At 34.3% G+C, this 21,702-nt stretch overlaps 1 protein-coding gene across 2 annotated transcripts in view; it reads right to left on the reverse strand.

Annotated features, from left to right (window-relative positions):
* LOC150100370 (putative sodium-dependent multivitamin transporter) overlaps nt 1-21,702 on the reverse strand; it is a 156,310-nt gene that overhangs the window by 85,858 nt on the left and 48,750 nt on the right. For both annotated transcript variants that reach the window (XM_090402504.1, XM_090402505.1), the window contains exons 6-7: nt 12,934-13,074; nt 4,712-4,850 (exon numbers count right to left, since the gene is read on the reverse strand). In XM_090402504.1, the coding sequence (XP_090258630.1) occupies nt 4,712-4,850; nt 12,934-13,074 (280 nt within the window). The remainder of the gene's footprint in view (nt 1-4,711; nt 4,851-12,933; nt 13,075-21,702) is intronic.

Below are 21,702 nucleotides of genomic sequence, written 5' to 3' on the forward strand. Positions count from 1 at the left end.
TATTCTCAGCTCTTTATTATATGCAGATGATATACTCTTAAACAAACTGAATACAACTCTGCAAGATTCCTTAATTAAAATGAATAACTGCTGTAACAAATTTAACAAGGAAATTGATAATAAAAAGACAATGAAAGTAGAAGACAGTACTGAAAATATCAGCTGCATCCTGAATGGGGAACCTGAAATCTTTTTCCTTGTTTCAGGTATACAGGTACATTTTTTAAAGTGAAAGTGGCATATTAAATACAGAAATAGATAACTGAATAAGCAAAGCTGGTGTGATGGGGAGTCAAATGAACAAATTTATATAGAATAAGAGAGAAATTAGTCAAAACAATAAACTAGCTATATATGATAGTGTTCCAACCAATTCAATGATTCTGAAAGCTGGGCTAGAAATACAACAGCCAATCAAAGACTTGAACCAAAAATATGAGAGTTCTTAGAAAAATTGAGGAGTGGAAAGATGCATTGATAGCAGAATCATATTAAAGATGAAGATATTAGGAAGGAACTTGACACTGTTAGCTTTTAGAAATGTGTGAGCAAAGCTAATCTCATTTAAATAGAATAGGAGATGAAAGATTGGCAGAACAAGTGTTTGATAACAGGATAGCAGGAAAAAGACCTAGAAGAATAAGATCAAGATCTAAGTGTATACTGATGTAGTTAGAAGTGCCTTAAAAGACTGAAATATAGGATCTAACATTATCGAAGTCCTGAAAGGTGGTTTGTTTACTACTGTTGTTGATAAGAAGTTAGTACTTAATGAAAAGTTTATGTCATTACTATCATACTATCCCGTACACCTGCTGAGAGTAAATATTGGAAATTTCGTGATTATGGTGAAAGTTTTGTGCTTTATAATGTCGCATACTAGTGGAACTATACTGAGCATTGAGTGGATACGATATTTGGAGGGGGGGGGGGTAATGGACAGGGAATGAAAATTCAGTCACAAATTGTAAGGTTCACAACAACTATACAACATGCTACTGCATCGATGAGGAGGGTAGTGGTAAGTAAAAATAAGGAGATTATTGATCTACTGTATAAGAGACTGATCAGATCACAGCTAGACTATCAAGTGCAAATTTTTGTTTTCATGTTTCTGCCAGTGTTTTCATCCAATTGACTGTGTGGCATGTATAACTTTCATAATTCACCTCTAAATTTCAGTTCCTTCTTGTCTAATGTCAAATTTCATTCCATTACTGCCTTCATCTGCCACATAGTTCCTAAAAGCACTACATAACCTTTCACTTTAATATCCATAGTGAAAACTCCAGCCCCCCCCCCCCCCCTACCTGCACTGCTACTCTGTTGCCTCTGATGGCAAATGGCACTTATGAACTGAAATTGACTTACCTTTTGTGATAAAGCAGATATAAAAAGAAATAAAAAAAAAGAATAAAAAATAATATTTTCCTTAGTTTTCATTTCAATTTTCTGGATGGCAAAATGTTCCTATCATAATGTATTCAAATCACATCTTGGGTATATATATAATTTTTGGTGGTATTTTTCTAGTTGTATACAACAGTGCTTCCCAAACTTATGGATGTAAAGGCCCCCCTCTGAAAAATTAAAATATTTCACGGCCACGGTCCCCATCGGAAAAAAAAAAATCATAATACATACATATATTATTATAATATTTATTGTATTTATATTCAATACAAAACATACACAGAGAATATCGCAAAAATCAAATGCAAATATTACATTTTTAGCATTTTATATACATATTTGACATGGCACACTTAGTCTTAAAACATTTTACATTTGTTTTCATTATTTCGTGGCTCCCCTCAACAAACCTAACGGTCCCCAAGGGGGCCGTGGCCCACAGTTTGGGAAGCGCTGGTATACAAGACACAGAAGTCTTAATAAAGTATTGAAGTCAAGTGTACCAACCAGTCTATCTTTTTGTATAGATCCCAGATCTGGAACATCTCAACAAAAGTAACGACCAATATTATAAATAGCTTCTCACTCAAGAAGTTAGTGTACATTTAGTACACACTTCTTAGTGTACGCAGACTACTTATTTGTTTTGATTGGTTTCCTTATTTATAATTGTAAAATTATAAATAAATAATGATGATGATACAAGACAGTGTTCAAACCAGTTTTAACTTATGGATCTAATTAGGAAAAAAAAGAAAAAACTTGATTAAAAACTAGATACCAGAAATACAAGAATTCTGAGAAAAATCAGGAGGCTGAACAGACAATATCAATGACAGACTCATATTGAAAGTGGAGGTATTAGAAACAAACTACATTATTAGCATTCAAGAATGTGTGAGAAGAGTTTGATGTGGTATGGTCACTGTTAGCAAAATATGTGTTTGATACCAGGATGGCAAAAAAAGATCATGACGAGGATCAAGATGAGGATGGATTAAAGCAGTAAGAAATGACTTCAAAGACTGAAACACAAGGTCTGAAAATATTGGATTTCTGATGGGTAACATGCTAATTTGGAAAGCTGTTATTAAGTAGTAATAATGTCAACTTTTCACATAGTACTATCACAGTATCCTGTACATATCAGAAATTTGATAATGATGAATTTCTTCACTAAGTGTGAAACTCCACCTTATTTATTAATAAGACAAGTGGCTTGAAAAACTTGTGTGTTTAGTCTCTAGAGCAGAGTTTCCAGATTATCTAATCCCTAGTCCACTCAGAGAACTAAATAGTTTATTTACTAACTTTTGTGGGTGGGATTCACATTGTAAAATAAATAAATAAAAATATTATGAATAGTTCATTTTTGGAAATGTTTAAATAAGATTTATTTTTGTTTAAATAAATAAATTAAAAAAGATATATATATATATATATATATATATATATATATATATATGAACAATATAGTTTAATCTGATTCTATTTAGCATCACTATTTATCAATAACTGAAATGGTCTTATGAAATGCTGATTGCTATATGTAATTAATCCATTTGCAATTAATCGAGTGGGTGGAAAGAGGGGAAAATAGTTCCACTGCATAAAGGTGGTTCCAAGACTGCTGTTGTAAATTACCGACCGATTAGCATATCAGGAATCATTGTCAAGGTCTTAGAGAAAATAGTCAAGAGGAAAATACAAGATTGGATAGAAGAAAATGGGATACTGTATCGGGGACAGCATGGTTTTGTGAAGGGTAGGTCATGCCTCAGTAACTTGCTCATGTATTATAACACAGTGACGGCTGAACTGGATAAGGGAAATGGGTTTACGGTGATTCTACTGGACCTTGCCAAGGCCTTTGACAGGATTCCACATGGAATTCTAATAAATTGCAGCATATGGGAATGGACATAGGGTTGGTGAGATGGATAGGAGGGTGGTTGACGGAGAGATATCAGAGAGTGGTTTACTCGGGAGTAGAGTCCACAAGACGGCCTGTGACTAGTGGTGTGCCACAAGGATCTGTTCTTGGACCACTGCTGTTTAATTTGTTCATAAATGATATAGGAAATGATCTGAGAGGAACAGTTCATTTGTTTGCAGATGATGCGAAGTTGGGTAGGGCAATAGTGAATGCAGATGACGTCAAAATTTTGCAGGATGATTTGGATAGATTGGAGGTCTGGGCTAAGGAGAATGGATGTCAGTTTAATGTGGCAAAATGTAAGGTTATGCATTTTGGGGTGAAAAGATTGGCGGCAGTTTACTGCATTGGTGGAACCCTGCTCCAGGAAATTGATGAGGCACGAGATTTAGGAGTGTTGGTGGATAAGGAATTGAAATTTAGGGGACACATTGCAAAAGTGACCAAAACAGCTCATCAAATCACTTGGTTGCTGAAGAATACGTTGACAAGCAGGTTATTGTTCCTCTCTATCGAGCCTTGATAAGACCCCATCTAGACTACTGTGCTCAGATTTGGTCACCTAGGTTTCTTCTTGATGGGGAGGAGGTGGAGAGGATCCAGAGGTGAGTGACCAAGATGATAGCAGGTCTGTGGAATGAACCGTATGAGAACAGGTTGAGGATTTGTGGGTTGCAAAAATTGGTTGATAGGCGGAGGAGGGGAGATATGATTGAGACATTCAAATTACTGAAGGGTTTCTATAAAATTAATTCAGAAGATATTTTTGAGAACAGGGCTGGTTGTGGGAGGACTAGGGGACATCCATGGAAACTGGGCAAAAGTGTGGTTAGTAAAGGTGTTAGAGCTGGGTTCTTTACTTTTAGAGTAGTGAATGAGTGGAATGCGCTCCCTGAGTCTGTAGTGGATGCTGTGACAGTGAATGAGTTTAAGGCGAGGTATGATAGATACTGTATGAATGTCAGATAGTTGTGATGAATATGATTTGGGGCCTCCCTCGATGAGTCTAATGACTCCCTGGAGTTGCCCGTAATAATAGTAATAATAGTAATTTAATCCATTAGATGTACTACAGTAATATCTGATGACATAAACACAGTACTGCGTTTATCTTTCTTTCAGTAAACTGATTTGTTCAAAACTAGTATAAGAGTTTAAAATCATGATAGAATAACTTTTGGTATGAGAATAATATATTATGGTATCATGATATTTCTTATATATACACAGAATAGTAAAAATCATTCATTTTGAGAACAAACATCTGAAGAGTGAGAAGGTATTACACCTATAATACTTCTCTTTCTCAAGCTCTGTATGTACATGAGTGAATAAACAGTAGTATGTAACTGAAAAACCTACCTCATCAGCCTTTGTTACATTAGTTTCAGCAGAATTGAGAAGAGGATCACATTTATAAAGATTTGCATACACCACTAGGCCTGTCAGTGATGTTGTTAAACTCAAAAAGGCAGTAATTGGCAGGTTGAGGAACAATGCACTAGAAATATGAAAAATACAAAAATAAAAGTGCTATACCTGCTACAAGAACTAGTAATATATGCAAGTCTTTTGTGACCACTTAACATACAATATACGATTTCAGACACAATTTTATTTCAGCAATAGGAAATGTCATGAAATCAAATGCAAATGATTTTCCCTTCAAACCAAATAATTACCAAGTAAAATTGACATTAAACTAGCTTAAAAGCATTTGAACATGGTTTGATATTCTCTGAGTTCTAAAGAGATTCTATAAATGAGTTCCAAGAGCTGAGAAACAGCAGCAAATAGTTAAAGATCACTTACTAAATCAATGGTAAACAGTGGAGCTAGCAGAGGAATGACCAAAATATCAAACTGACAAAAATGCTATAATTGAGACAAATTTGACTAAAACAGGTGGGATCCTTCTAAATAACAAGTTAAAGATAATTTATTCAGGCAACAGTGATCAGGTAAAGAAGAAAATAGCCATAGTATTTACAAGGCAAGAATTTAACCTCTTCAATGAGAAGTAATTTCAAGTACAGTGATTTGAATAAATTTCAGAAAGGGAAATCAACAAAGCAACTTATTTGTATCTATGGTCTCAATGAAGGTACTAGTAAGAAGGAAAAGAGAAATTGTTTTCAATCATCTCAAAGAGCATTTGATATAAAGAAAAAGGAAAGGTAGGTCTTGTGACTGACTTAAACAGCAGAGGAAGAAATGAATCTTAGACGTATAGAAATGCTTTGAGAAAATTTGTAGGACTAACAGTAATATCAAATAATCACTAGATTTCTGCTCAGTATAGACAGGCTGGTATAAGTGTTTGAAACATAAGTTCTTTGGGCTGCAGTGCTGTCTTTTGTGATCCTCAGCAGCCTTTTTTGGATATGTTCATGTAAATACAACTGGGATGAAATTTTGATAAAAAAGTCAATACAGACTTACTAGTTAATAAAATGGCTCTGATTTCTTTGAAATTTTATGTAACAATTTTACAGTAATTCTATCACAATCAACATTTTTCTGAGCCAGCAAAGTAATGAATGAGCAAAAGATGAAGAAACTTCCAAAATTAAAATATAAAAGAATACACACACAAATATATATATACGTCTTTTTTTTTTTGTTATTTTAAGTGTATCATACAATGAAAGACTATAAACCTGTAGTACATTCTATTAGTACTGTGTGTAGACTAAGAGTTACATATTTTGGAAATCGTGCTGTGTGGACTAAACAATGAACTTTACCATCTACTGCACCTCTACCTGTGTTCAGATTGTATACCTGTACCAAAAAACATTCCCAAACTGTGGGAAGTTTTCAGTATTGACACCACATTATGATGCAAATAAAGTTTAATATAAAAATATAAGGAATTAAAACCCAACAAGTTTTGTAAGTCATAAGACTTACATCATCAGGGGTATTGGTACAAAACTCTGCCATTGCCGGTCCCAAGCCTGGATAAGAAAGGAGGAGTAGCAACCTTGTTAAAAAACCTGGTTTCAGCTGGCCTGACTAACAGTACCCAGTAAGGGCACCTATCAGAGTTACGCAAATGATGAAGAGAAGTCAACAGTCATTACATTGGATGAACACCTCAAGTCCCAACGGTTGAATGAACTTTCTTCAGTGACGTCTGTACTCCAAAAGTGGTCACACAGGTCTGTCTCCACATTACAAGCAGCCTTTCAAAAGACTAGCAGAAGCAGAAAAAATGCCCCCCACGATGTCTGGTCAGCATGGGAAATTAGACCATCAATCCCCCAAATGCCACAAAGTATATACTGCCCAAGGCCAAATGGGGCAAAGACCGGATTTGACTACTTCCCAGCAATATGATAGCGCTGCCTTAAACTACCCTTGAAGGGCAGAACCTAATGAAGCATGGAAAACAATTCAATAGGACAAAATACCACAAAAGGAAATACTGCTCTATAAGTTTAATAACATATGATGTAAGAACACTGGAAACTCAAGATAGAATAGAAGAACTTGAAAATGAACTGAACAAGATAAACAGGGACAAGAAAAGAGGAAAATTGTCTTGCACTACATTTTACTGGAAAGGACTAGAAGATTCAAGATCAAAAGGAGTAGGCTTTCTTGTAAACAAATGAATTTTGGATAGATTATCTATCTATAAAGGTTTATCTGATAGAGTAGCTTTTGCCAAATTAAAGATTAACAACAGAACATCTATCAAAATAATACAGGTTTATAGCCCAGCAAGTGAAAGTGAGGATGATGAAATGGAAATATTTTATGAAGATGTCAAAGCAATAGATGAAGATAAGTGTCAATATACAATAGTCATGGGAGATTTCAATTCTAAATTGGAGTCAAAAGGGACAATAATGAAATGTGTAGGAAAATACAGATTAGGCTTTTGGAATGAAAGGGGGGAAAACAGACTGATCAACTTCTTGCTATTAACTTCAAAGCTATGAATACCTTCTTCAAAAAGAGACCCAACAGAAGATGGATTTGACTAAGCCCAAATGGGACAACAAAAGATGAAATGAATTTTATACTTTCTTCAAGCATTCATATCTTCAGTGATGTTAGTGTTTTAAATCATATTGGCATCTCCTCTGATCACAAAATGATAAGAAGGGAAAATAGAAATACTGGTGAAAGCTGAGAGAGTTGTATTGCAAAAAAAAGGAAAAATATTACAAAAGCTGAAACACCTTACACAAACAGGGACACCTTCAAGATATCAGTGGAAAAGAAATAAAAAAAAAAAAAAATCAGCTAACGCCTTTTTATTCCCGTATACGGGGAGTAGGCGAGGCCATTTAACCCTATCTAACTTTTGGAGACTGAGAAGGCAGTTCAATCTCCACTGGTACCAATCAGAGATAGATTCCCCAAGACTATCACTAATTAAGCGGTACTCAGTGAAGAGAGGCGGCTCAAATGTGCTGCCATCTCGTGGTCCCTAACCCTAACACAATATATTTTAATGTCTGAAAAATAATGTGGGTTCTACGGTCGATTTTCTTGAGTTTACAGGACGAAAAACCCGAGTTTCCGGGAGGAAAAACCTGCTTGCCCATGCCAGAGATCGACTAACTCGGGAACCGGTCGAAAAAAGAAATATATACAAATGATATCAAATACAGAAATAAGCATTGACCAGGAAGAAGAAAAAAATAAGAATCATTCTTATTGAATCAGAACAAAATTTAAAAGAAAACAAAAGAAGCTGAACTAGGGAAACTATCAGAAAAAACAATAAACCTCATTGAAAAGAGAAAACAGTTGATTGCAGAAGGGAAACAGGGAACTATTGAAATAACAGTAATGAATAAGGATAAATATAAAAAGAAGATATTAAGAAAAGAGAAGATGATGTGATCCAAAAAAATCATTGCTGAAAATAGAAACTTCAGAATTCTAAGAAATAATCTTTCATCTGGAAGAAAGAATATTATAGCTCTTGAAGACCAGAGTGGAAGAAAATTATTTAGCAAACAAGAAATCATAGAAGAAGCAAAAAATTTCTACATGAATCTGTATAAAAGTGAATATAGAAAGAAAACTCCAAAATCAACAGAAAAACTGGACTATGACAATACCTTTGATATACCTCCATTAGAACTCTCTGAAACTGAAAAAGCATTAAAACAAATGAAAAACAATAAAGCTGCGGAGAGTATGGTTTAATAATAGAGATGATTAAACAAGGTGGGTGGGAGGATATTCTAAAACAAGAATTGAAAATCCTCTTCAATAAACACATCAAAAAAAGGAGAAACACCCAAAATATGGAACAATGCAAACATTATTTTACTGCATAAAAAATAAAGTAAATTAAAACTATGACAATAGTTTTAATAAGTCTGAAAACTACAGACTTATTAGTTTGTTATCCCATATTTATAAGCTTTTTCACCAGAATTATAACCAATAGATTAGAAACAGGACTTGATTCAATACAATCTTCTGAACAAGCTGGTTTTTTCAGAAAGAACTTCAGCACAATAGATCATATTCAATCAGTAAGCCTGCTTAATGAAAAATGCAATGAATACAACTTTTCTCTTCACATGGCCTTCATGGATTTTAAAAAAACTTTTCATTGCATAAAAACATCATCAATAATAGAAGCCCTCATGGCATTGAAAAACAATTTATTGAGATAATAAAATATATTTATGAAAATGTTACAGCAAATATCATTCTCAATGAAATAAGTAAAAAATTTCACATTAATTAAGGAATAAGGCAACGAGATACCATTTCTCCCAAACTTTTCACATTAACACACTAGAACATATAATGAGCAATTTAGAATGGTCCAATAAAGGAGTAAATATTAATGGAATTAAATTAAACAACCTAAGATTTGCTGATGATATTCTTATTATTGCACAAAATCTGAAAGATTTAAAGTAAATGATATAAGATCTAACAACTAAATCACTAGAAATTGGATTAGACATTAATTCTGAGAAAACCAAAATAATGACAAACTGAAAAAGATACGATGAAAGACAGCATTATTAAGATAAACAATAAAGAAATTGAAATAATAGATGAGTATGTATACTTAGGAAAATTGTTAACAATGAAGAAACAAAGATTCATGGAAGAAGCCAAAAGAAGATTAGGAATGGGATGATCAGCTTTTGGAAAATTGAAGAGATTTTTAAACAGCAAAATCAAACCTGAGAACAGAGCAAGACTGCTCAACCAATGTGTATTGCCTGTTATGACATATGGAGCAGAAACCTAGCCAATGACAAAAGGAATAGATAAAATACAAAAAACAGGAAAGAGAGTGGAAAGATGTCTGCTAAACATAACACTCAAAGATAAAATCAAAAATGAAGAAATAAGAGCTAAAACAAATTTTAGATATTGGAGAAAACATACTTCAAAATAAATGGAAATGGGTAGGACACATCAAAAAAACTCAAGGACAATAGATAGACAAAAATTTTACTGTAGTGATAGCCATATGAAGGTAAAAGATCTGTGGGAAGACCAGAAAGAAGATGCTCAGATGATATAAGGAAAAAACAATTGGAATTCCCTGGCACCAAGCAGCTCAGGATAGAAACAGATGGAGAGAATTGGGGAACACTTATAGCCATAAGTGGCTATAAAAAAGGGTTAAAAAAAAAGAAAGGTAAAGACTGGTATACAAAAATGTTTTACACAACAAAAGACTATAAACAATAATTACACATATTAGATGTTATGATAACTTCACAACTATTACATACAAATGAGAAACCAGAATAAAAATTGTAAATTCATTACTGTATGCATGTTGGAAGACAGCTAGTTGCTATCATGCATATTGTATACTAGGTCTGTGATCGTTAAATTTTTGATGAAAGCAGACCATACTTGGTGTAAGATTAAGACTCGATTTTTATTACATTTTGTAGGGATCCTAAGCATTTGCAAGGCTTCTTTCAACTTTCTTGTAAAACAATTACAATCAACATATGACATTTTTGTTTGTCGCCAAACTACTTGATGGCCTGTAGAATGTGTGGAAAACCATGCCTGATTTATGCTGTCTTCTTTTTTCAATGTCTTTTACACGTTCAGACATGCAGATCACTCCCAACCTTCCTGTCTTTCCTACATAGCAAATGCCACAACAGCAATGAATCTCATAAATGATTTTTTTTCATGGAGTGATGTGCAGGTTTTGGTGGATGTAAAAATCTTGAAATTTTTTGTAAGGATAAAAAAAACCACTTTTATGTTGTACTCACAGAGCAACATAGCCATTTTGTCTGTAATATTCTTGGTGTAAGGTAGAATGATTGCATTCTAGAAATATTGTTTTAAATAAGGAAGTTTCAGGAGATGTAATAAGAAATTTGCTGATTGTCTTGGTTTCATAGCCATTAAATGCAAGGTTCTGTTTCTGGTGGTGCAGTTCTTTATTCCTTTTAATTGATGTGCTTGATATATGTAGGTCAAACAGGAAGGTCGAGAGAGATCCGCAACTCAGAACATGTAAAATATTTCAAAAAAAGAGGACAGTATAAATCAGTCTACAGAACTGTAGACTGATTTATACTGTCTGTGCTCTTAGAGAATACAGAGACAAATGTAAGAAAGCTAAACACTGTGTAAAACTGGCTAAACAAAAGTCATGGGAATACTTTGGCAAGATCATAGAAAATAAATATCAAGAAGGTGGCAAGATATTCTGGAGGTTGTTGAAGGAGCTCGGAAATGGAGGAAAGAGTACTGTAAAAGGAATTAAAGATGATAAAGGTGACATGAAAACGGGAGAAAAAGATATCCTTGAAATCTGGAGTAATTACTTCGAAAAATTGCTAAATGAAACAAGCAGTGATGACAGCACAGCATTAGTAAAAAACACTGACCAGACATGCAGTCAGGAATACATATCCATACTTGAAGTAGAAAAAGCCATCAAAAGCCTGAAATGTGGAAAAGCAGCAGGAGTAGATGATATTCAACCAGAAATGCTCAAGTATGAAGGTATAAAAGTCTTACAGTGGCTGCACTGCATAGTTCAGAAGGCCTGAACAGTGGGACAAATTCCAGATGAGTGGAGTAGAGCTCTCATAGTACCCATATATAAAAAGGGAAATAAAACTGAATTTGAGAATTACAGAGGCATTTCATTATATATTTATTATATTATATACATTATAGAAACGGTTGAGAAGGATTGTGGAAGAGAAGCTTGGTGAAGAACAAGCTGGATTCAGGCCAAATAGAGGCTGTCAGGATCAGATTTTCACTTTACGACAGATAGTTGAGAAATCATGGGAATATGACAAAGATCTGTATTTAAGTTTCGTATCTGGAGAAAAGGCATATGACAAGGTGTCAAGAGAGAAGCTATTCAAAACGCTTCAGTTATATGGTGTTAATGGGGCATTATATCAAGCAATACTTAGTCTTTATTTGAGTTGTAAGTCAGCAGTTAGAATTGAAGGAAGTACAGGAAGGTGGTTTAATGTTAAATCTGGTGTCAGACAAGGATGTACATTATCTCCTCTCTTATTAATTATCTATATGGATCACAATATGAAGGAAAGTGGTATTAAACCTCATATCAATTTGGAGGTGTTAATCTCAGCCCTTTGCTTTATGTGGATGATTTATTTACTTCAAATAAATCCGCTACAAGTCTGCAAGATTCCCTGACTAAATTGAGTAGCTGTTGTAATAGATATGGTATGAAGCTCAGCAATAACAAGAGAAAGACAATGAAAATAGACAGAAGCATTGAAAATGTCAACTGCATTGTAAATAGAGACAGCTACTTAGGCATGATTTTTAGTGAAGATGGTAAATTAAATATGTAATATGAGAGAAATTAGTCGGAACACTAAATTTTTTATACTGTATATAAGATAGTGTTCAAACCAGTTTTAACTTATGGATCTGAGAGCTGGGTTCGAAGTAAAACACCTGACCAAAGACTAGAGGCTGCAGATATGAGTCCTGAGAAAGATTTGGGGAGGGGGGATGAACAGATGATATCAATCGCAATATCATATTAAAAATCAGGATATTATTAAAGAACTTGATATTGTCAGCATCCAGGAATGCATTAGCAGAGATAATCTCAGGTGGTATAGTCACTTAAGCATAATGGGAGAGGAAAGATTAGCAAAACAAGTGTTCTCTGCCAGGTTGGCAGAAAAATGACCTAGAGGAAGACCAAGATATAGGTGGATTGATACAGTAAAAAGTGCCTTAGAAGACAGAAATATAAGACATCATAATATTGGAGTCTTGACAGGAAACAGACTGGTTTGGAGGAAATTGTACATAGGAAGTTAGTAATGATGTAAATTTTTCATGTAGTACTATCATCTTCTGTACACCTCTTGAGGGTATATATATATCAGGAATTTGATGATGATGAGAAAATTGCTTATATCTAATAACCAATTAACATTTGAAATAAAGTCCAAGTCCTAGCAGAGCTAAAACAGTCCATTAAAATTATTATTACATCACTATACTATAGCAATAAAGATATGCTGAAATAAAATAACTTGCTATTATAATAAAAAATTAATTGGTTAAAAAAACATAGGATTTATGAAAATGAGAAAGCTTACATTTGGGATTTTTTAAGGTTGTTCACTGTAAGTAGTCTTTGTATCTGAGCCTGGTTAGAAGAGTAAACAGTTATGTAAGTAAACATGCCACCTATGACTTGACTCCATACAGTATAGCGAATAGTTGGATCAGGATTAAAGCTGAAGTAAATCAATTTAAAACAGAATACATGTAAAAAAAAGCATATTAATAAATCAGCTTATTAATAACTATATATACAGAATCTATAAATTCCATAGATTTGATTTTATGTGTGCATACATATATAATAGATCAAAATAATCAAAATAGACCATAATTATGGTTGCATATATTTCTTACATTATTCCAGGTAGATATCAAAAGATCTTCCAGTTTGTCTGTAAAAAGTACAAGAAATTTTGCATACACCTGGACCTGAGAAGGGAAGAAACAGTTTGGGATAGTGAATAAGAGTAGCCAGCTTGATATAGGGTATGAAAGTAGTCCAGGAATTATATTTCTTTCAAGTTCTGCCTATATTTTCTGAGCTGTCTCAGAAATTGGGAATAGCAACAGTGGAATTGGGAGAATTAGAGAAGTACCATATTGATATAATTGGTTGGCATTATCAGGGTGGGTGGATGAAAAAAAAATAAAAGACAAAAATAAGTGAGATCCTTTTTATTATTATTATACAGGCATCTCAATGGAGTCTGAAGATTCATCGTGGGAGACCCAATCTATCATATCTCTCCTTGAACCCATTAACAGACAAAGCACTCAAAACTGACTGACAACCCATTACACTCATTCACAATTCTTCAATCATAAAATCTAGACCTCACATCGCTACTAACCACACCTTTATTAAAGTTCCAGGGATGACCCTTTGTTCTTGTCCCTCTAGCCAAGTACTGAAACATTTCCCCTACATCAATCCTATAAAACCCTTTAAGCATCTTAAATGTTTCTATCATATCCCTACTTTTTTCTTCTGTCAACAAACTTCTGCAATCCACACATCTTCAATCTGTCTTCATAGGGAACATTCCACAGGCACTCACCATCTTGGTTGCTGGACTTTGAATCCTCTCCACCACTTCCTCATTCCCATAAAACATAGGGGACCAGACTTGAGCACAGTAGTCCAGAAGTTGGCATGTCAAGGCCTTATAAAGAGGATTAATGAGTTTTATCATTCCTTATCTCTACTTGTTAATGTGTTCTTCAATATCCAAGTGGTCTTATGGGTTACTTTAGCAACTTTAGCAATATGACCTCTAAACTTTCTCTCTCTGTCTACCACCACCACTAAATCTCTAACTTCATCCATTTACTGGAGTACAATACTATCAATGTGATACACAGCTGGTAATCGATTTATCCCAAAATGCATAACTTTACATTTCTTGACATTAAACTGACACCCATTAACTTTTGCCCATACCGACAGCCTATTTAAATCAGCCAGTAAACTCTTCACATTGCCTTAATTAATTATTACTCTACCTACTTTTGCATCATCAGCAAACAACTGATTATTTCCTTTCAGGTTATTTCCTATATCATTTATGTACAAATTAAATAGCAATGGTCCCAGCACTGGACTTTGTGGCACATTACTAGTCACCCATTTTTGCCTCAATTTTGTCCCTCCATATACCACTTTTTGATATCTGCCCAGCAGCCACCCTCTTATCCACTTAACCAGTGTCATATCCATCCCCATTTGTTCTAATTTGCATAAGAGAATTCCATGTAGTATTCTATCAAATGTCTTTGCAAACTTATTACATATCTTGAAGTTTGAGCACTGCAAGGCTTGTCATACGAGTAGGATGAGTGGAGAGTGCTATCATCAGAAAAACTATAAATAAGGTTTGTAGTCAAGGAGAGAAAGTTGTTATAATTAATCAGGAAAAGGGTTGGTGAAATGACAGAACCCTGATGGACACCTGCATTAACAGGAAAGGCTGATGAAAAAACACCTTCCACCATTACATCTAGTGATCAATCTGGCAATCCAATTACAAAGGAAGAGAAACAATAAAAGAGACAAATCAAGACTTTTAGCATTCGAGATGTGGTGTTGGGGCTTAATGCCAAAGACCACATGGACAGAAAGAGTTACAAATGAGGAGGTATTAAAAAAGGCACAAGAAAATAAAGAAATACATTAGAAAAAGGAAGAAATAACATGATAGAACACCTACTAAGATGCTCAGATTGGATCACAAATTTGATTGAGAGAATGATGGAGTGAAGACCTGGTAGAAGGAGACCAAGAACCCAATATATGAATGACATCAAAAATGGACAAAGTTACCAAACAGTCAAACTGACAGCACAAAACAGAAGACCACTACTGACAGCCCATGCTACCCACCCAACCAACCAAGAATGGAGAAGAGAAGGAGAATGGTCATGCCTGGAGAGAGAGGCCATACAATGGTATGCATGAGGAACTGTCAAGAGCAGATAAGAGTAATGTCACTGTGTCCTCAATTACTAGTAAACCCCAAAATGAGTGTCTTGTTAAAGAAGGTACTAGACACCACATAGCCAACTGGACACAATGCTATTTGGAATTACAGCTGAAGCAACTAAGACTCTGATTTTAGCATGCTACATCTGTAAATGTCCTTCACATCTCAAGTGGGACTGGAACCCACGTCTTTCTAATCAAAAAGCATAGTCAAGATCAACTGAGATAGAGATCTGAACACCACATAAAAGACCACTGCAAACTGAAATGAACTGAGACAATTTAATGTATAATATCAACAATGTTCATTCACAATATAACAAGAAGAAAATGATTGCAGGAAAAGAAGAAAAAAAAATGTATATTTCATACCAGCATCTTTGTACACCAACACTATTCATTATCACAATAACAACTGAACCTTAAGTCATGGATAGCATACATATAGTAAATATAATTTTATTTTGTTTAATAGTCCAAATGATATGACTGGATGCCACAAATTATGTTAAATTTCACCAAGGTCAGGGAAGAATTGTTATTATAATTTTCAATCACTGTTGCAAAAAAACTGGAATTACAGAAAACTTTTCAAATCGTCATGAAGCTAAGGCTAGTTTAAGAACACAAAATTACCAAACTACAATATATCTGCATAAACAAATCACAGGCTTAGAAGGCTCTTATAAATGGTTATGACACAGTCTGAAACTGTTGACAGTTCACATCATTTTCATGAGAAATATCATGATGAACAACAAATAAGGTTATATCTGGTATTAATAGCACTTTTCAAAAAACTGATAGACAGCATATTAGAAGTTAAATAAATATAATTTATAAAATAAACTTCAACCCATTTTTGATTTATATCACATAGTAGTGTTTGCCAAACTTTCAGTAGCTGTGTACTGCTTTTAAAATTTTAGTAACACTGGTATCTCCCTCTCAGGAAAAGGCAATTTGGGATAATTCATAATATTTCATTCAAACAAGAATAATTATAAAAGTACTATTTTTAACATGTGCTTTATAATAAATTACAGACATGTGAAACAATTTATTTTAATCATTAAATGCATTTTTTTTAGTTATACACATCCAATATACATACAGTATATTTAGTGGAGAACTCTGACCGTGTGGTTTAAACTATTTGAATTTAAACTTAATACAAATGGAGGTCAGTTGATACATGCCAAGAGACAATTTCATTATAAAACTTCCTTGAGATTTTTTAGCTACTGAAAATTAATTACATAATAGATATGTACTTATTTTCAACAACTGCACGATGAAATATAAAAGTAAAAAAGTTATAAAATTAAAAAAAAAAAAAAAAAAGTGCCTTGCACTCTCTAAAGACCTTTTGCATACCCACAAGTGTCATGCATACCATGCTTTTGGGGAAACTGTCATATAGGCATATAATTCTCTTTTGCATAATAGATGATAGAGATGAGTTGCAAAGAAAGGCCATAATTAACTCAGATTAATGTGACAATAAAATTTGACAGCTCCTTTCTACACCAGTAAGTTAAATTAAAGATGCCAAGAAATTATATTCTTGGTTCCATCCTTTATCCAAGTGTAGAAAAACAAAGTTTGTGCATGAAGTTACTTCACGACTGGGTTACTTGTATATGGAGGCTAATGACTTCACATCAATTGCCTTAGTATCCCATAATGCAATACACATATCCTTATGGACATGTATAATGCTATGCATTCTGGGAAGGGTCACTACCCAGACTAGTTTCAACCTTTATTAGGGTTATAGGGGATGCAAGAAAGCTTGATAGTATTAGGAGAAAAGAAGACGGATAGATAGCATGAGAGAGAGAGAAAAGGCCTCAGCTCTTTTATATCATCATATAACCAAAGGCTATCAGTTTTCCTTTTTCACCAATCTCATATAGATGAACAACCAAAAGACCAATTGAAACTAAAGCACAAAGATGACTGATACCCAGGTGGTTAGCGCTATCTGGGTTAACTGCCTTGAATAGTTAACCCAGATAGTTTGGCCTTCTCTGCCTGGGATTGCTTTCCAGTCATCTCTGCAATTGACTATAAGACCACACTGAATTAAGAGAATTGAACTATTTAAAAAACCTCTCACAGCAAGAAAAATAGACAGAATTTTATCTCCCCCTGGTGAATATTGCATAATGTGGGTGGTCTAACACCATCTAGCGATAAATTCGATATCTCCTAGAATGCTTCTTTTTAAATACAAAAAACGTCCGACTGAACAATAAAATTTCCACAATACAATATTATAAAGCATTTGGATGTCATATTGCTGGTTTTCAAATCCATGTTTTTTTCTAACATGCCATAAATGGTATTTTAATTCATTACTTATAAAAATCAAAATTCTCTTCCCATTACTGGCAGGTGGTGGGTATTGTAAAAAAAATAGCCTGTTCTGTTGTAGATAGTGGCATGCCCAACACATTACATAATCTGTTCCAAATATGCAGAGTAAGATGACAGCTGTAGAATGCATGTTCTACTGTTTCCAATTGGTAACAGAAGTCACAGATTGGATCTCCAATATTAAAGTACCTCCATTTGATGGCATGGACCGAAAGGAAGCCATATTCAATTATCCAAGCAAGATTCTTCCTGTTAGGGTACCCTTGGAACCTCATCAACTTATGAAACAAAATATTGTTGTCAGTACCCAACTGTGGAACTTTGCAGCGAAAGAGATTAAAAATTTCTTTATACCAAATTTTACTTTTTTTAATGGAAAGAATGTCAATTCCAGAGTGTTTTAGCAGTCTAAGAGTTAAGCACAGAGTGTTGTAGTATTCAGGAACAATCTCAGCTTTTGGACCTTTATAATTATTAACTCCATATAGGGGAGGATGAAAACCCAAGTACGGAGAAGGTCTACACATGTGTGATTAGTTTTCACACATGTTTTCACACATGCAATATTTTATGGATTTTTGAAGCTGTATTGCTTAAATAGTAAAATTTTAAGACTGGAAGTCCAAATCCTCCATGCTTCATGATAGTTGAAGAAATTCCTTTTTAACTTCTTGGTATCGGCTAGACCAAAAAAATTGCAGAGGTTTACTATATAATTGCTTTTCTTCAGCTTCTGTGATGTCTGTAATATTTATTATGTACAACTGAGCAGGAAAGATTATGGTTTCGAGTACTATGGTTTAGAAGAAATGGAGAGTGGCCCTAACATTTCCAAGTTCTTGGAAATGTTAGGGCCACTCTAGTGGAGAAGGGAATTCCAAGTATAATGAAGGGTTCTCTCTCTTTGGGGTTAGTATAAAAGGAATGCCTCCAAGATCCCACTTTCCATAAACTTTCAATTTTGTCTTGTCTACATTAATAATTAATCCACTGCTTTTGCTGAATTTTTCCAAAAGACCAAAAAACATATCATCGACTACATCATCAGCATATGCAAATACCTTATTTTCCTTTTTAGTTGAAGGAACTGTTATTCCTCATACAGCATGTGTATTGTTGACTTGTTGTAAGAAAGGTTCAAGCACCAATGCAAAGAGCAGTGGACTGAAAGGGAACCTTGCTTGACTCCTTTTTGAATTTTTACTGGGTCTGACAGGAATCCATTAACTAGAAGGCAGGTGGTTGAATTGGCATAGGCTTCTTTAATAACAGATAGCAGTTTTTTACCTACACCAATTTGCTGAAGGATGTGGAATAGAAAGGGATGTTGGACATTATCGAATGCTTGAGTAAGGTCTACATAGCACTGCCATCGACTGCTTTTTCGTGTTAACTAAGTGGATTAGATCGCGTAGCAGAAATAGATTAAATTCTACTGCTCAACCGGTACTCCATACACCTGTGTGCCTTTAATTATATATTTCATTCCCACTTTGAGCATGTTATTGATAATGCGGAAAAATATCTTGCAGTATTAGATAGAGAAATAGGTCTCCAGCTGCTGATAAAGGTGTGATCTCTATTAGGTTTAGGAATGGGGACAGTATGACTTGCTACAAATTCACTTGGTATGTGTCCTGATAGGAGAAAGGAATTAAATAGTGTAACTAGAATGGGAAGAATAAAATCCCAGGCTTCACGATAAAGTTCTATCCCTAGACCATTAGGTCCTGGGGATTTTCTTGTCTGGCATTCTTTATAGGCTGTGGTAACTTCAGATGCTGTAATGGGGCTGTCAAGCCCATCTTGGATATGAACAGGAAAGCCATTAATGTTCCAAGAGTTATAATTTCCAACAGTACTATTGTCTTCAAACAGATTTTTGTAGTGTTTTTGAAAGGAGTCAAGGATGTCTTTAGTGGTGGACACGTCTTCTCAATCAACACAGATTTGAGTGATAGTCCTTTCTTTGCAAAATTTTGTAAATTGTCTATTGAATAATGCAGCTGAAGGGCTATCTGCTAAGTGCTGTTGTATTCTTATCTTAAAATTTCTTTCTTCTACTTGTTTCTGCCTTTCCAGTTCTATCTCTATGTTAATGTTTCTAATGATGTTGCTACATTCTATACCATTGCATTGGTTTGTTACAAACCAGCTTCTCTCTTTATACAGCTCTTTCAACTTTTTCCTTTTGAGGAAAGCCTGTTCCTTTCCCCATTCTGTCATATTCTGCTTTACTGCTTGTTTGAATTTTAACTACATATCCCAATTCTAGGTAACATTATTCCAATTCAAACAGAGGGTCTGGAATTTAGTTGAAAAGATCAACAGAAAATTTGGTAGAAGTCTCCATGGTCCAGAAGAGATCTCTACTTTTTCCATGCAGTGGAACTTAAGCAGAACTGGATTATGATCTGACATGTTGATGTCAAGATGTTTTATCTGAATTATCCTATTTATAATGGAAGAAGAGACATAAATTTGTTCAATATGAGTACCAATACCTTGATTCATGTGTGTGTATGCCTGAAGATTAGGATTGTGAATCCTCCATATGTCTACTAGTTGAGCATTGTCAAGACATGTTTTTAACTGTGCATGTCCCACTTTTCCACTCCTGGAGTGTCCTCCTATTTGTCTAATATTGGGTTTTCAATACAATTCCAGTCTCCAACTGCTAAGATGTAGTAGGCGCCATACAAATATGGCTCCAATTCCTGGAAGAATTTTGTCTAACTGTTCCACTGGATGGAGCATAAACATTTATAAACCTTATTACACATCCACAGTATTTCCAATCTTTGTCAAGATTCTCCCTTCTGGAACCCTTTGGATATTACAGAATGACACAAGGAGGGGGGGGGGGAGAGAATAGAACTCCTGCTCCAGCCCTGTTAAATCTTCCAAAGCTCCAATAAGAAAGAAGTGGATATCTATTTGTTAAACTTTTTATATCTTTATATCTGCAGAAGTATGTTTCTTGGAGAAATAAAAACCTGATATTATGGCATAGCATAAGTTTCCATATAGTTTCTTGTTTAATTTGCCTATGGAATCCTCGTACATTTAATGAGGCAATACAGAAAGGAGATGCTATGATTATTGAAGTGTCACTGGTAATTCTTTAACTTCTAAATTTTGGATGAACCCAATGAGGTCTTCAATCTGGGAAGAAGCAACTATGTAACCTGCTTCTTGTAAATTGTTTTTCAGTTTTTTACAGTTGCTTTCCGTTACTTCAATTTCATGGCTATCATTTTTGATTTGGAAGCCAGTTATTTTCTTTTCATGTAGATGATAACTGTACTGAGAAAACCTTTGAATCAGCAAACGTTATTATATTTTCTTTAATTGTATCTCTTGCTTTCTCTTTATTAGCATGAGTTGGTTCTTCATAATTCATAAATTCTTCTGAGCCTGAAGAGTTTTCATTTTATGATCCACAGCCTTCTCCATCTTTACAATTTTTATTACTTCTTTTTCTTTTAGTTGTAGTTCTTTTTTTGTTTATCTTCAATTTTTTTTATTAATTCATCTTTCCTTTTTGATGATCTTGTCTGCATATCAAGTTCTTTCAGTTGTCTCACTTGTTTTTCTATTTCTTCTCCAGTTTCTCCTTGTAGAATAGTTGAATGTTTTTGCATTTCGTTGTGTACCTGTTCATTATTTCATTATTGGTAATTTCAACTGGTGTTCCATCATTATTTGACTTTGAAAGTTGCTCCTGCAGATTTGGAATTTTGGAGTTAATTTCTAACTGATTTGGTCGTGCACTTTTTGTGATTTTACCAAGTGTAGTTTGCTTAAAAGCGCCATCTTTATTAGATTGAATTGGAAGATCTGGGAACTCTTCATTATGCCTCTCTCATATATATGGTGTTCTAACTGGCTCTATAGGAGCTCCCACTCTTTCTGCGAAAGTTCTAAAAGGACAAGTTAA

This window comes from Typopeltis vanoorti, chromosome 13, assembly GCF_054136105.1.
Source record: "Typopeltis vanoorti isolate ZY-2024b chromosome 13, IOZ_Tvanoo_1.0, whole genome shotgun sequence".
Taxonomy (NCBI): Eukaryota; Metazoa; Arthropoda; class Arachnida; order Uropygi; family Thelyphonidae; genus Typopeltis; species Typopeltis vanoorti.